Source organism: Patagioenas fasciata, chromosome 7, assembly GCF_037038585.1.
Source record: "Patagioenas fasciata isolate bPatFas1 chromosome 7, bPatFas1.hap1, whole genome shotgun sequence".
NCBI lineage: Eukaryota > Metazoa > Chordata > Aves > Columbiformes > Columbidae > Patagioenas > Patagioenas fasciata.
Window position 1 is genome coordinate 24,853,317 of NC_092526.1, and position 15,198 is coordinate 24,868,514.

At 37.2% G+C, this 15,198-nt stretch overlaps 1 protein-coding gene across 5 annotated transcripts in view; it reads left to right on the plus strand.

The window, feature by feature from the left end:
- Nucleotides 1-15,198, plus strand: part of OSBPL6 (oxysterol binding protein like 6) — a 104,522-nt gene that overhangs the window by 68,146 nt on the left and 21,178 nt on the right. For 2 of the 5 annotated variants that reach the window (XM_071811137.1, XM_065840877.2), the window contains exons 10-14: nt 218-310; nt 4,937-5,011; nt 9,220-9,385; nt 10,354-10,484; nt 13,036-13,143. In XM_071811137.1, the coding sequence (XP_071667238.1) occupies nt 218-310; nt 4,937-5,011; nt 9,220-9,385; nt 10,354-10,484; nt 13,036-13,143 (573 nt within the window). The remainder of the gene's footprint in view (nt 1-217; nt 311-4,936; nt 5,012-9,219; nt 9,386-10,353; nt 10,485-13,035; nt 13,144-15,198) is intronic. The other 3 variants (XM_071811138.1, XM_071811139.1, XM_071811140.1) reach the window with 3 other exon arrangements.

Here is a 15,198-nt window from a genome sequence, read left to right on the forward strand (position 1 = left end):
GCTAAATGAGCTAAATATACCATGTGTTTATGGAAGTGTATGGATACCTTCAGCTAGTCAGTGCTGTAGTTGCAGGCCTTGGCAGTGTCATTCTTCTCTTTACTTTCTAATTTGTAGATGTCTAATGCTGCAGTTCTCTACTAACTTGCTGTACTGTCTGTGTTGCTTGTGTCAACTTAATAGTACTTTGTCGCTTTTAACTATTTGTGCAATGTAGGCTAACTGTGTAGATATTTCAAAGAAAGACAAGCGGGTCACAAGACGATGGAGAACAAAAAGTGTCAGCAAAGATGCAAAAATTCAACTTCAGGTACTGAATGCACAATGTTTTACTTTTCACTGTACTTTAAAATTAACTTCTGAGCATGAAATGATGTATTTGCTGAGAACAGGAAGTCAGTGTAATGTCTCCTGTTTTCCTGATGAAGTAAATTAAATCTCTATTTGTTGTTTAAAACCAAGAGAAGTTAGTGAGAAAAGTATTGATTTTACTTTCATTCATATGAAAACATTGCCATCTAGGGAAAGGATTGGAATCTGAATTCTAATCAATTAAGGTGCAAAAAAGGCAATGCACATACAGCACGTGGGGGTACTGATGTTCTATCTCAAACCTACCAAGAATGGCAGTGACATCAAGCTAAAAGCAGAAAACATGAATGAAATACTAAACACACAAGTTGTCTTTGTCAAGACCTATACTAAGAATGTTACCAGTGATAAGTATTTTCATAGACCTTCTCTCATGGAAAAGGCTAGTATGGGAACAAACTGAATAAACCAAATAATAAATTACATGAAGAAAGAATTTATGCCATCCTGCCTTAGAGCTGAAAAGAAGCTCAGAAATAAGCATAATATACTCATATTACTGCTAGATCCAGGGTGTCTAACAGTGTTTTGTCAGAAGTAGTTGTGTGTTTTGAGTCCTAATCCAAAACCTAATCTTTTTATAATTGAGCATCTGGTAATGAAGACAATATTCAACTAACTTCAGGAACTAACAGTCACCACTCTGCTGTCTGCTACAGAATAAATAAACATCAGCAACTTTTGATCTATTTAAATGTCTTGAAATTAATGCAAACTTTGAAAGCTTTCAATACGTCTCTTAGAGCCACAATAAGGAGTTTTTTGTGACTCATTTAAGATTAATAATCTTAAAGAAAGAACAAATGGTAGTTGGATCAGCTTTCTCTCTGCAGCTGTTGAGATTTTTCTATCTGTTATATTAGATAAATCACAGTAGGTTCAAAAATGGAGCATCTGTTAGGATTAAAAAGGAATTTTGGTGATTGATGTCATGTCCTTTTACCTGCATTTGAAGGATCACTGTGTTTCCCTGCTGCTGAATGACACAGGCAGATAAAAGTATCAGGAAAATGAATGCAAGTAGTTGGTGCCTATGAAGAGAAAGAATCAACACTGCATGTTTTTCTTTTATGCCACAATGGTCTCAGAGAAATTCCTTACCACAAAAACGATCAAAAAATTATAAAAGACAATGCATAATGATCTAGGGTGGGTTATGTGGAAGCACAAGCTGTTCTTGTGTTGCCCGCACTTGGCCAAATTGACATTGATCTCGGCTTCCATCATTTTGGCACCTGACTCCTGAGCTGCTTTTTGTGGCTTGGCAGGAGTTGTGCCTCAGCTCCTGAAATTCTCAAATACAGTCAGTTTGCAGATTCCCCTGAGAACATTTGTGTGCATGGCACTGCTCTGCATGGGCCTGTCACTTCTGGGTCAATAATGAACTCTGCCTAACCTGGGTCAACATTAACTCCTGGCAAGCTTAATGGTGAAAATGTAAAGCTTATTTTGTTAGAGCAAAGCATTAAGTTATTGATGACTGATTTATAAAATAATTAGTTGTGAAAGAGAAACTTTTCCTGCTCTATTATCTTGCTTAGTTTGATGGGCCCAACACATTGTTTATTCTTCCAAGGGATGTCTTGCCCCATGAATGGTCTAAAGCTGTGGTCTATGGAAGATGATCTCACTCTGACTCATTGTGTTATTCTTAATTTACTCATGTTGCCATTCTGCTAAAACATGGTTTTCCTCCCTTGCCTAGGTGCTTTTTAATCTTACAGTCCCATTTTGTTCTTCTTTTAGCTGTTCCTTATAGCTTCATTGGGCTTCTGTATGGGTCATGTTTTCAAGACCCCTCTAACTCTCTACTGACTACTAATACTAACATACTAAATTTAAGCTAGTTGCACTATTAATTCCATTTTAAGTACTTGCACCTATTTATTTTAGAATGAGGAGTTGTTACCGATCATCAAAAGACCCTCTTGTAGTATGATGTTGAGAGCCGTCCTTCCAGGGAGCATAAAATCTAGGGACCTCTCTCTCTAGGTGTCTTTTTCATGAGTAATGGGGAACAAGGGAGTAATTTTTGCTAGCTCAGCATCTGCTATGTAAGGTGCAAAGAGAGAATTCTCCCCTCCAGCTTTTGTATTTTCCTTGTTACCAGTTTTTTATTTACAAGATAGCTTTTGTTGTATTCTGGCTAATGCATTCTGCAATGTGAACACTAGGTGCATAATGTGTTTAAAACAGACTTTTTTTTTGGTAAGAAAAGATGCTTGCTTTGTTTCTTAGAACTATATATTTACTAGCTAGGTATACCAGTTCTGTATGCAGTTGACTTTGCTGACACAGCTAATGCCAGTGAATAGAGTGGAAATTATTCCCTGTAGTAAAATTGAGCGTAGCGTGTGTGTGCACATTTGGAAGTTTGGGGTTTTAGTATGCTAAATTGTTTAGAGTTAACAGCTTAATTTACAGGCCTTTATCCAAGAGTAATACATTTCTCTGAAGATAGATTGCTTTCATGAAGGAGGTTTAATTTGTTTTTAAAAAGCCTATTTAAAGTCTTACCAAAATTGTTTGCAACGATAGGCCAGTTAACCTGTATTCGTTAATTTTATAAATGATGCTTTTGTACAAAACCTGAGTTGTGGTGGGTTTTTTGTTTTGTTTTTGTGTGGTTTTTGATTGTTTGTGTGTTTTTTCCCTTTGGGTAGAAGACCAATTTGTCATTCTCATGACAATCTAAAGATCTTCAAAAGAAGAAAAAAAAAATTACTGAAAAGCAATAAAATGACCTAATATTGATTTAATTTCCCTCAAAAGCTCAGAGTTATGAAGTTTCAAGACTGTCGTTTGTTTGTTTGTTTTAGTTTAATAGAGAACTATATAGTATGGAGCAACCTGAAAAGTCATCTTGCCCTACTAAGGCTTTCAGCTCAGAAAGGAAACCAAACCCAAAGACTGGCTTATTACCTTTTCCCTTAAATAAGTATTTATTTATATTGTAACTCAGATTGTGACCTCTCTCTATTGTCTTAAAGGGAGTGTATGGTTCTGCAAAGCTTATTATTCCAATTTTAATAATGTATACCTGCATTCAGAATCTTGCAGGCAGATATATATATTTGTGAATCTCTCTCCCTCTGTATGTATAGATATTTATATATGTCCTTACTAGTTAAACAAGAATATTCTTCCAAACTCTTATTCACAGGGTAGGCATACTTCTGTAGAACACAAAGAGCTTTACATTATGTATATGATGCGTTCTTTGCTTTAACAAAGTTTGTACTCTGTATTTTAGAGGTTAGGTGACATGTTTTTTAATGTGAGAATTTTATAAAATATTACAAAGCAAAGCTTCTCTTACTGTGATCATTAGACAATTCTCCCATTGTCAGTAGCACTACCACTACCGTCAGCCAGAATAAAGGGTATGACCATTCTCAGATGCAGCATCCCTACCAGTGGGAATGTTACAGGAACAAGACACTTCAGCTAATAATTGAATCACAATATCCTCTTCTGCAGCGTGGTGTCTGTGTAGCCAGTCTACACCATTGTTACTTTTATGGACCCCATGGTGCTTTGAGAAGAAGTAAAAATGAATATAGATTTAAAAATACTGAAGTGGCTATAGCTATAGGTGAAACTATTGGGGGAAGAGAAATGTAAAGGGTTTGAAAATTATTTTCTAAAACCAGAAAGGTGGCTTTTCTAGTCTTCTAAAATCTAAAGATTCAAAATAATGACATTTTGATTAGACATTAAAGAGAAGGACTTTAATAATAGGTGTGGAGTTCCTCTGCATTAGACAATTACTTGCTTGACTTTAATGTACCATGATGAATTTTCATAAAAGTAAGATAAAGCTGAAATTAAGCAGGATGACCGCAAAAGTTAGGCATGCAGAAAAGGAAGCTGTAACACCTAGTTTTCATGTGTGCTGCCTTATCTTAGTTTTTGCATTGGTTTGGAAGCCAAGAGTTCAGTAATATACAGGAGAAGTAGTTGGAACTCAAAAAGTGGTGTGGTAGAGAAAATGAACAAATAATGTCAAGGATGGACACAGAAATGCTAGAGCTGTGCAGAGGAGTGTTTACATAAGCAAGCTCACTATAACATACACACTGAAAAGTTTTACCATGGAGATGCATGCATCTTCAATGACCACAGTTCATGCACTTCCACTAATGCAAAGTGATCTCTTTCAGAATTCATCTTCTAGATGGTCAAGTGACCCCCAGAAAGAGTTTGGGTTTTGTGTTTTCTGCCATGCCATAGCATCCTTTTTGTTTTCTTATTCCATAATTGTCTTATGACTCTGAATGGCAATGTTAACAGAATTTTGGGGGGTTTTTGGTAGTCTTAGTGAGTGCACTACATACAGTCCAGCTCACCTGGAGTGAAGTGTATAGCTTTTTGGTGTCTCTGGCATACACAACTGAAAACATATGATATGTCCTCAGAATGTGTAGGCCATAAGAGTTAACAAAATTGAAATCCACTTAAAGACTCTCCCTCTCCCTTTTCTGATCACCTTTCATCTTCCTGTGTCCCATCACCCCTTCCCTTCTCTTTTTCTACTTCCTTCTTTTCTTGCATTCACTGTCAGGAAGGGCCGGCACCGAAGGGCCAGTTCAGCACAACACGACGCCGGCAGAGACTGGCAGCTGCAGTGGCTACAACAGTGAGTGGATTTAAAAATCAAGGGATAGCTCTAAAGATGGGAATCTTTGTAACTTGAATGTGTAATAACCTCATGAAAATGTTTCTTGCACTTTTTGGAGGTGTCCACTTTCATCTGAGTTTCTTGGAAGTGGTCAGGCCTGACACAAATTAATTCCATAAATGTGGATCTGAGCTTGTTTATATTGTACACGTCCCTCCTCCTTTATGCAAGTGCAAGTGATGGTTAGACTCAGGCCCTGCACTATTTGAACGTGTCTTTGACATACTCTTCTATATGCTATACAAAATGGAGAGAAATGATCAAATTCTGTTAAAAGATTCTCATGACAGTCTCTAGCAAGACAGCAGATCCAAGGAGACTTGTTACAGTCAACCATGGAATTATAAAATTTCCTGATTTTTTTTTTCTTTTTTTTTTTGAAGTAGTATAAGGTTAGCCTTTTAATTTGAGACACTTTCTGTTTACATTCCCCCATCTCAAAAAGTCATATTACTACTTCTAGTGTCTTTGTTCAGTTTAACTAATTTTTTAAGTCTTTGACGCTAAATCTGGAGCTATGGAATCAACACGGGGCTGGGAATTGGAAAGTGAATTGCTGTTTGTGAAATCAAATTAGCATCAAAAGGATATCTTCCGCTGCTGCTTTATCAGGAAAGGACTTATTATGAATGCACAATATAGGCATTAGTATTAATCCATCAACTGATTAGTACAGCAGCTAGATAGGGAAGACTCGGTGCAGCTTACCTAGCCCAAGCGGTGAATGTCTTCTCTAGGCTAAAGTATTCCAGGCTCTGCTGCTCCAGCCCATAGCTAAAATCCTCTCCATCAGACATAGCTTCTGCTTAAGCCTGAATACCTTGAGCTCCTGCCACCTGAACCACAAAACTCAATTACTGTCGGCCCTACTAAAAAGTATGAGAGAAATCAGTGTTTCTCCAGTTCCCAAATTAACTCACCTAAATTTAATCTCCTGTAATAATTTGATGCTGAATTCTGTGTTTGATAATTGATTGACATTCTGACCTCATTGATCTGCCCGCCTAGCAAAGAAATCAACCTGCTTCTCAGTCTAGGTATCTGAGCAGAGTCAGTGGGAGGTTCTGACCAGCAGGTTCCGTGGTAGTTACACAGCGTTGACCTGAGCTCTACCAAGGAGTGCTTCAGTGGAGCAAAACCTGCTGCACTTTGACAGCAAAGCAGTAGGAGTCCAGGGAGTCACTGAGTTGTTACCTGCAGCTGAACTGAGGACCTGTTGAGAGAGGTCTTGGAGGAGCTGGAGAAAGCACAGGAGGAAAGAAAACCAGAGACACCAAAATGTCTCTGCAGCTGTTGCTGTGGTTGTGGCAATGGCTCAATCTTTCTGGTTGGTGTGGCAAAGTGCTTGTCTCTTCCGAATGGTGAAGCTGAGGGATGTGAAATTATAATACATCACGTAAATGCTTCACAGAAAGAGGAGGTTTTCCTTACAACCCACTCTACCAGGAACAGTCTGTTCCTGTTACATGAACACTTATCTGAAGAAGGTGATGGATGAATGGGTATTATGCCTCTGCTCTAAAGCAGAGAGTCAGGACAAGGTACATCTGATGTCCTGTGTAGAAGAGTGTGTGTATGGGGGAAACCAGTGTGATGCATGCAAAAAGAAGCTAAATATTAAAAACAAAGAAACAACAACAACAGAACCCCTTCAAAACAAAAACAAACCACAAAGAAGGGTAATAAAGTCAGAATCAAATAACCTTGGCAATAGAGAAAAAGCACAGCAGTAAAGGAAAAATGGGGAAGCGAAGTACATTGGCGAGGTTTCTTGGACTGTTGCTTATTCAACAGGACAAAAGGGTATGTTCCATGTGGATTTTTTTTCATCTGTTGTGGAAAGTAGCTTGGAAACTTTTCTAAAAGATGCATATGAGGGGAGTTCATGTCAGCCAACAATTCAGTATTTTTGGTTCTTGTATTTAAAGCAGTTGGCAAAACAGCTACTTGTTTCTGTCATGTGAATGTATATTTCCTACAAGCAGTGTGACAGTATTGGTGGAACATGTAAATGCTGTTTCTAGGACATGCTTTGAAAAGTTATTTTTCATATAAAACTCACTGTAGAAACATTGCTTTTCAGCCTGACCAGCTGAAATATGAGGCAAAAATGATGGATTGAAAGTAGGTCTTTTCAGTGGGGTTTGTCACAAAATGACTAAAGAACCCCTGCCATGGGTAGGCAGGTTGCCTGCAGCTCTGCTGGTCTCTATAGGACTGGGGCCACCTGCCCCATCACCACAGGCATTGGGGAGCTGTGGGGGCTCCCCCTCGAGCTCCTGCTTTAGAGCTGGAATCACTTTTTTTCCCCTTGCCTTCTGGATGGGCTGGAGGGTTGGGTACGTGCTCCCCACACACACAGCTGTCGTGGAGCCACCTGAAGCAATGGAACCTTTATGGTGCTCCCAGTCAGAAACTTCTGGGGTATATGCTCTCTGATTTAAAAAGTGAAAATGTTTTCCAAAGGAAACTTGGAATTAACCTACATTCAGTCACACAAGTCAATTAACCTAGTCTTTTTGGGCTGTTGAGAGAGGCAGTCTGGTACTTGTGAAGAAGATAAAGGGATAAACATCCAGTACGATCAGAAGGAATTTATTCTACATCTCTTGCCAATGAAGTCTCCCTGATACGAGGCTAAAATAAGGCAACTAAAAAAACCCTCCTTTATTGATATAGCTGTAAGTCAAAACACATGAGAGAAGACAATAAAGTTTAAACTGAATAGGTACCATAGAGCTCTTATTTTATGTGCTATATGTATCTGGAAATTGAGGAAGAACAAGATGGAAAATGGTATTTTGCAGAATGTGCTCATGAGTGGAATGAGATGTGATGAATAGATCCAACAGGATTTTGAAGGTTTCATTGGAGTCAGAAACATAAAACATATATTGATGAAAACTTTTACAGGAAGGGATTGATAAAACTGTTCCCTCATCTAATCAAATGTCAAGGTACCAATTTCAAATACTACCAGTAGTGTAGAACTTATCCGTTGATAAGAATTCTTAGTAATATGACTTTTTATGTTATCTGCTGCTCTTAATCATGCCTTGGAAGACACATTTTATATTTTGGCCCCATTTTTCGTATTTGAATGGTTACATTGGGCTGCAGTATAGAAATTCTACATTTATACATTTGATCAATACAATTAAATAAGTTAGATTGAGTGTGTTTGATGTGTTTAACAGTGCTTAATATTTAAGTAACAAGATGTGGTTCTGCATGGCATTCCTTTGCATTTAAATTTGAAAATTGGGCTCTTGACCTGATTTTTTACAAATGTGTGTAAATGGTAAAATTAAAATAAAATACAGCATATGCTTACATGCACACATCACATATACAACAAGGGTAGCCATACACTGCATATGTAGCATATATATTCAGTATACATGATACAGGTGTATGTAACTTACAAAGATTTGCATGTATATTTTTATTACTATACCTGAAAGTGTAGTGGAGAAGAGAGAAGTGGAAAAGATAATAAACTAAATTGTGTGTTCCATCTTACTAAAATGTATCGCTTTGCATTTATGGATCATGTACTTCAAAGGAAAATCAGGTGGAGTTTAGATTTTGTTGTTGGTGATGGTTTGTTTAGTTAGAAAGACTGTAGAAAGACAATATGCTTTTTCCCTCTTCATAGTTGCCAGGACAGTGAGTTCCAACTCATGATTTACAAGTAGTTTCAAAACACTTCTATGATATATTTGATAATATTATATTGTATTTCTAGATCTGTGGAGTAGCTTGCATACTTCAAATGTTGGTATTGTAACAAGAGAGTCATACAACATGTATTTTCAAATGTCTGAATACAAAGTGGCATGTGTCATGGTTCAGTTTTCCAGTCATCTTTTAAGCATTAGGAAATGGTCCATTTTTGTAAATCTTTGAATTGAAATGCTCCATTGTCAGCTTCTAGCTACGTATTTAGGCCTTCTTTTGTCTGTTTCTGTAGGAAATAAAAAATAAAATCAAGCCTCTTCTGCTTCAGCTGTGGTGAGATTTAGGAGAGTAAAAACTTACGTGTTCACTCTTACCATGTTCATGAACTAAGTCTTCTGCTTTCAGATGAAAGTTGTATTTTGCTTCAACAGAGTCAAAGGGTCGGTTGCACTTTGAACATATTTCTTGGCTATTTCTTGCTGTAGGTCCCTTTCAGTGCTACAATGTCACCCGTTCGACTGCATTCATCCAACCCCAACCTTTGTGCAGACATCGAGTTTCAGACTCCCCCGAGCCACGTAACGGACCCTCTGGAGTGCTCTACAGAATACATGAAGCTTCAAGAAGAATTCTGCCTGATGGCACAAAAAGGTAACTGGAAATTTCAAGCCTTTCCTTTATTGTGCTTCTCTGCTGTGTTTACTTATTGTCTTCACTTAGCTGTGGCCAGGGCATTCAACTGCATTAGATAATCTTGGGGAAGAATTTTTAGCTGGTCAGGTGACTTAGATAAAGATGATATGTTATCTATTTTACATTTTCCCTGGATGTCATGAATAAAGAGATACGTAAATCCTGTCTGATAAGAAAGATTTTTTTATAAGTCTACACAACTGCTTTCTGGATCTTGCAAATATGTGACTGAATTTATAAACTTTTTTTTCCCCTCAATAAAATGCTTTATTGTTCCCCAAGGATGAATCAGAATGTCACCACTACATACAATGTTGTACAGTTCATTTTTAGGCAATGTTTTCTACATCAGTGGGAACAACAGAAGAGCTTATTTCTAGAATGTAGCTTTGAAATGCCATTTTATTGCCAATAAATTAACAGTCCTACAGACTGAAGGATACTATTTTTAAAAGGGTTTATTATAAGTTTGTTATCCATTAGGTAACATAGCAAAAACAGGAGACTGATGTCTTAAAAAAATGTCAAAAAATTGTTTAAAACCCAAGTAATCCTCTTTATTGGTGCAATACTAAGTCTTAGGAGACCTGATTTTTTTTGTTACTCTGAAAAGAAAACTTTTAGAATGAAAGAAAATAACACACGTTGGATACAGGTTTTTCAAGTATGCACCTTTCCATATGTTTGGCACCAAGAATAAGCTCAGATGACATATGTGTGAACACATGGTATGCACATTACAATCTCAAGCTGTGTTTGTACTTAATTTCCATGGATTACTTGCAGTTCATATCCTTGTTTCAAATTCCTGTAATTGTGGGGTGGAAATCTCACTGTCTGTATTGCTGAAATATTGTGATAGATGTCAATGTGCAGTTCTGTTGCTGAGAAAACATGCTTTTTTTTTTTTTTTTCTTTTTGCTTAGTGCATTCTCTTTTGAAGTCTGCCTTTAACAGCATAGCTATAGAGAAGGAGAAGCTTAAGCAGATTGTTTCAGAGCAGGATCTTGCAGGCCACAATGCTCAAATAGCACACCTCAGACAGTCCCTCTCTCAGGTATGTTCTTGATTTGATTTCAAGCACATCTAGCCTGCCAGATGCACTGTTCAGTTTGTATTTTGGCTGTTCCTGGAGGTAGAAGGAGCCAAGAAAAAGCCAATTTCTTGACCAGAACTATGACGTGTTCTGTTATGACATAGGTTTAAGCTCAGTGCATGTGGAGGTGAAGGATATAATTAATTTCTGTAAGCATGTGTCTGTTTTGGCTTTCCAAAATAAAGAAAAAGGATAAAATTTTTTTAATACAAATCCTAGATACCTATCCTGGAGCTGTTTCCAGTATAGCCAAGGAGATATTCTTCTTTTCCTAATCAAGTTTTAAATTTTGACTGTATATTTTCAGATTTGTTTTATATATCCATGTTTCTAACTGTAAAATGAATCATGGGTTACAGAATAATAATGGGTAAATCGGATTTTCAGATACACACCTGTAACTCTCTAGCGTCTCCCACTTAAGCCAAAGGAAAAATTGACATTTGCTTTAGTGGGAAGAAGATATAAAACAGCAATAAGTCCTCAGGTTGCAAAATAAATCAAATTTTTGAATTAATTGTCAAGGAAACTTAAAAGCTTTTGCTCTGAGGAAGTGTAGCATACTGCATCTGCAAGAAATATGAGCAGAAGTTTAAAAGCAAACAGAACTTCACCCAAATGTGTATATATTTTCACACACTGTTATTCTTATTGAATTGGAGGTATTTGCTGTGAGATTAAAACTGATGCACAAGGTTTCTATAGATACAGATGCATATCATGTTACACAGATGGATTACTGTGTGTTGTAGTGAAGGACAAGAGACAAGGACAACCATTTCTAGTTATTAATACAAATTTAATGAAGAACTTTGGAGACTTATCAACAACTTGTATGAAACTTGGGTTCAAACTGGAACACAAGAGGTTCCACTTAAATTTGAGAAGAAACTTCTTCTCAGTAAGGGTAACAGAACACTGGAACAGGCTGCCCAGGAGGGTTGTGGAGTCTCCTACTCTGGACACATTCAAATCTTGCCTGGACACGTTCCTGTGTAGCCTCATCTAAGTGAGGGGGATTGGACTGGATGATCTTTTGAGATCTCTTCCAATCCCTAACATTGTGTGATTCTGTGAAAGGGGTGATCCTATTTTCTTCTTGTTCCTGGCCTCCAGTGTCAGTTTAAAAGTCACTGTCACACATTAGTTCATAGTCTCAATGGGGAATAAGAAGAAATCTGACCTTAGTCACTTGGCTGGGTTTGACCAATCTTCTGACCAGGTTTGGGCTGTTTGAGGAGCTGTTGCCAGGCTGTTGTTAGTCATCAGCTTTGCTTCCTGGTAGATGGTAACTGTGAACATGTCCAGACCGTTTCAGAACAAAGCAAAATAGAGTAACTTAAACTGTTTATTGACAGTTTTGGCTCACGTATTTTACTTTGGTCCTGCTTTGTTTCAGTACATTCATGCAATCTGCTTCTGAGTCTACACTAGGGAGAGGCAGAAGAAGATTCTTACTCCATTATAACAGTAATTTTCTACTAGAACAGTATGTCTGTCTGTTGTTCTTTTATATGATCCTCAGTGCTGGGGATATGTTCCTACTAGGGTTAAGTCAGTTCATGTAACATACTTTTTCTGGATTTCAGAATCTTGCGTGTGACTATTTCTAGATAACAGACAATATGTATACATGCACCCAAATTTATAATCAAGGTTGGGCTTTAAAAAAGGAGAAAAGTCAGCAGATACCAGAGAGCAGTTGAATTTTATTGGTATTTGTGACACCCTAAAGCAGGGATGTCAAATTAATTTTCACCAAGGGCTACGTCAGCTTTGTGGCTGCCTTCAAAGGGCCAAATGTAATTTTAGGACTGGATAAATGTAATATATAAATTTACAGTAGCAAATAGTATATAAATTACATTCGGCCCTTTGAAGGCAGTTGCAAGGCTGATGTGGGCCCTGGTGAAAATGAGTTTGACACCCCTGCTCTAATGGATCAGTGGTTTGAAATGGGTACACACAAGCAAATACATCAGATGGAACTGGATGGGCAAACACCCAATGATACCAGCAAATATGTTGTTTTTGCTGGAAAGAAAGCAATATCCGTTTGCAGGCTCTAAGTGCTGATAACCTTGGTTCAGAAAGGGCTGTGTAGTTGTAAACCGAGAATTGCCTCTTTGGGCATTTTGCAGGTAGTTCCCATTTGTTATTCTGCAGTCTCATTCTTTTTTGCTGCATTCACTCCCCATTTCCATAATGTACATAACCCATCAGTATGCCTGCCAAAGAGCTACCTGAAGAATTAAAACAGACTGCCACTGTTATGTTGTGGGAGAATATCTGTCTCTCCTGCCTCCTGAAAACCACTGAAGGCAAACCAACCAGAAGATTAAATTATGTTAGAGAGCATTTAATAATAGGTATCTCTCTAAAAATGGAAGAAAGGAGGTTCTGTGATTTCTTGGGGAATTGCTGGCAAGAAACTGTTTTGTTTTGTTTTGTTTTTTTTCTGTTCAATGCTTACTTTTTAATTTTAAATGAAATGTACGATTTTTATTTTAAGGCTCTCAACCAGAATGCTGAACTAAGGAGTCGCTTGAACAGAATACATTCAGAATCTGTTATTTGTGATCAGGTTGTCAGTGTAAATATTATCCCTAGTCCTGATGAGGTAAGACTTTGTCCTTTAATAGATTTAGAGTACAATCAAACCTTGCTAATTCTCACTAATAGCTGAAACACACCTGACAAATTACAGAATTTTTCAGATTGGCAAGTGTTCATTTATAGAAAATGTGAGATTATATTTCACCTACATAAAACTCCTGTCTTTTATTTTGCAAATGTCAGATCTCATGAAAAAGCTCAGTTTTGTCTCTGTAGAGAAACAGGGAAGGAATCCAGTTTTGGAATATTAGTTATTGGCTGTGGGAATTACTGAGGTTTTACTGTATTTGAATGTAGCACAGAAGCTAACCAACTCTGCATCTTAGTTTCTTGTCAAATCAACAGAACAATTTAGTATTTAATGGCCTGAAGTTGCAAGTGCCTAAAGGCTCTGATGTTTAGTATCTTGAGTAGCACTGCTGAAAACTAAACGTTCAGTCTGTGAACGAAGCACTATACTAATATCACGTTTGCTGCATCTAGTCTTGTTTTGCTTTCATCAGTCAACAGACTACCAAACATTTGTATTAATAACAAATCAGGTTCCTTCATGAAAAGGACAAATCTGAATTTGCAAGCTGTAATAGGTTACAATTAATGTGGTCACTTTGACAACCATTCTGCTTGCATTTTACCAAAATATCTTTCATTTGTCGTTTCCACTATTTTTTTTCTATCCTTATGCCATTTCAATTAAAATACTTTCATCTCCTAATTATTTCTTCCAACAAGAAAGAAAAGTTAAAGTATGTTTCTAATTATTTTTATTTGCTTTTTGAAAACATCCAAACAATTTTTCCAAGAGTGAAGCATGTTGGAGACTGGCAACAGGAAACAGAGGTGAAGCAGTGCCACAGCACAGCAATCTACAGTGGGGTTCTGAGCAATTACGATTTCTTCTATTTTGTATTTTTTGTTGATTAGCTATGTCTTTTTCATATGTAAATCATTATTTTGGTACAAGTGTTTCTGACTGAAGGAGTTTTGCAAAGAGGTTCACAGATCTCTCATTTACTTCTTTTTGTGATTGCTTTATATACATAATCTTGCAGTGTGCAAATAGTGCCTGTGTGAGCATCTTTTTCAGGTATGTGTATTTTTCCAAGTCCCACTAGTTTAACAAAACCTGAAAATTTTAACTGAAATGAGCTTCTGTTTCCATTATAATTCATCAAACATCATAAACCATCTACAAGCTTATAAGGCCTAGTGAAAAAGGAATGAGGGAGTGTTTTTCGACCTCTTGGCTTGTTTAAGCTGTGTTTTTTTTTTTTTGTTAGTGCATTTTGAGGCAACTATATAGAATAATTCTACGGGGTTAAGATGTCAACAAAACCATTTGCAGGACTTTGGCAGTAAGATTAATGGGGATGGAGTTGCAATCTGAAGAGTTAACTGTGCCTAGAAGGGCTTCATTAATTTAATCTGTATTATCTCCCAGAAGCTACATGCTGTATAAAGAAGGGGACTAAGTTAGAAACCTGTTTCCCTCCACAGAAGCAGCTCTGTGGTGGAATGGTACAGGGAGAGAAACATCATTTCACCTCCTGCCCTTCTTAAAGTGTAGCCTGTATGGTAACACATTGAAACCTGGTGTCCCTCCCATCAATAGCAGGAAGAGGAAGATCTGTTCCACTATTTAAAGTAGCTAGCCCACCTACTGGTATACACAATTTTGAACCCATGCCTTTGCTGTTAAATTCTCTTTATAATAAAACATAGAGAGTTCATTACCTTTAGTGGTATTGAATCAGTGCTAATGGCATAATTCAAATGAGATTTGGAGTACAAACATGGGAGAAAAGCACAAAAATCTGTATTATAGCCATCCTCCTGAATATTCAGATATTTGTTACTAAACTGCTTCTCAAGTGCATTTATTTTTAAAATAACTTATAACTCCCCGACCTTATAAAGCTTTATATTTTAGTTTTGGTTGTATCAAAGCTACCTCCCAGTGATGTAATTTCTTATGACCAGGTGACCTTTCATCTGAGTTTCATGGTTGAACTTGTCTGACGCAATCCAGCTATTGTCCACAAAATAATCACTCCGGATA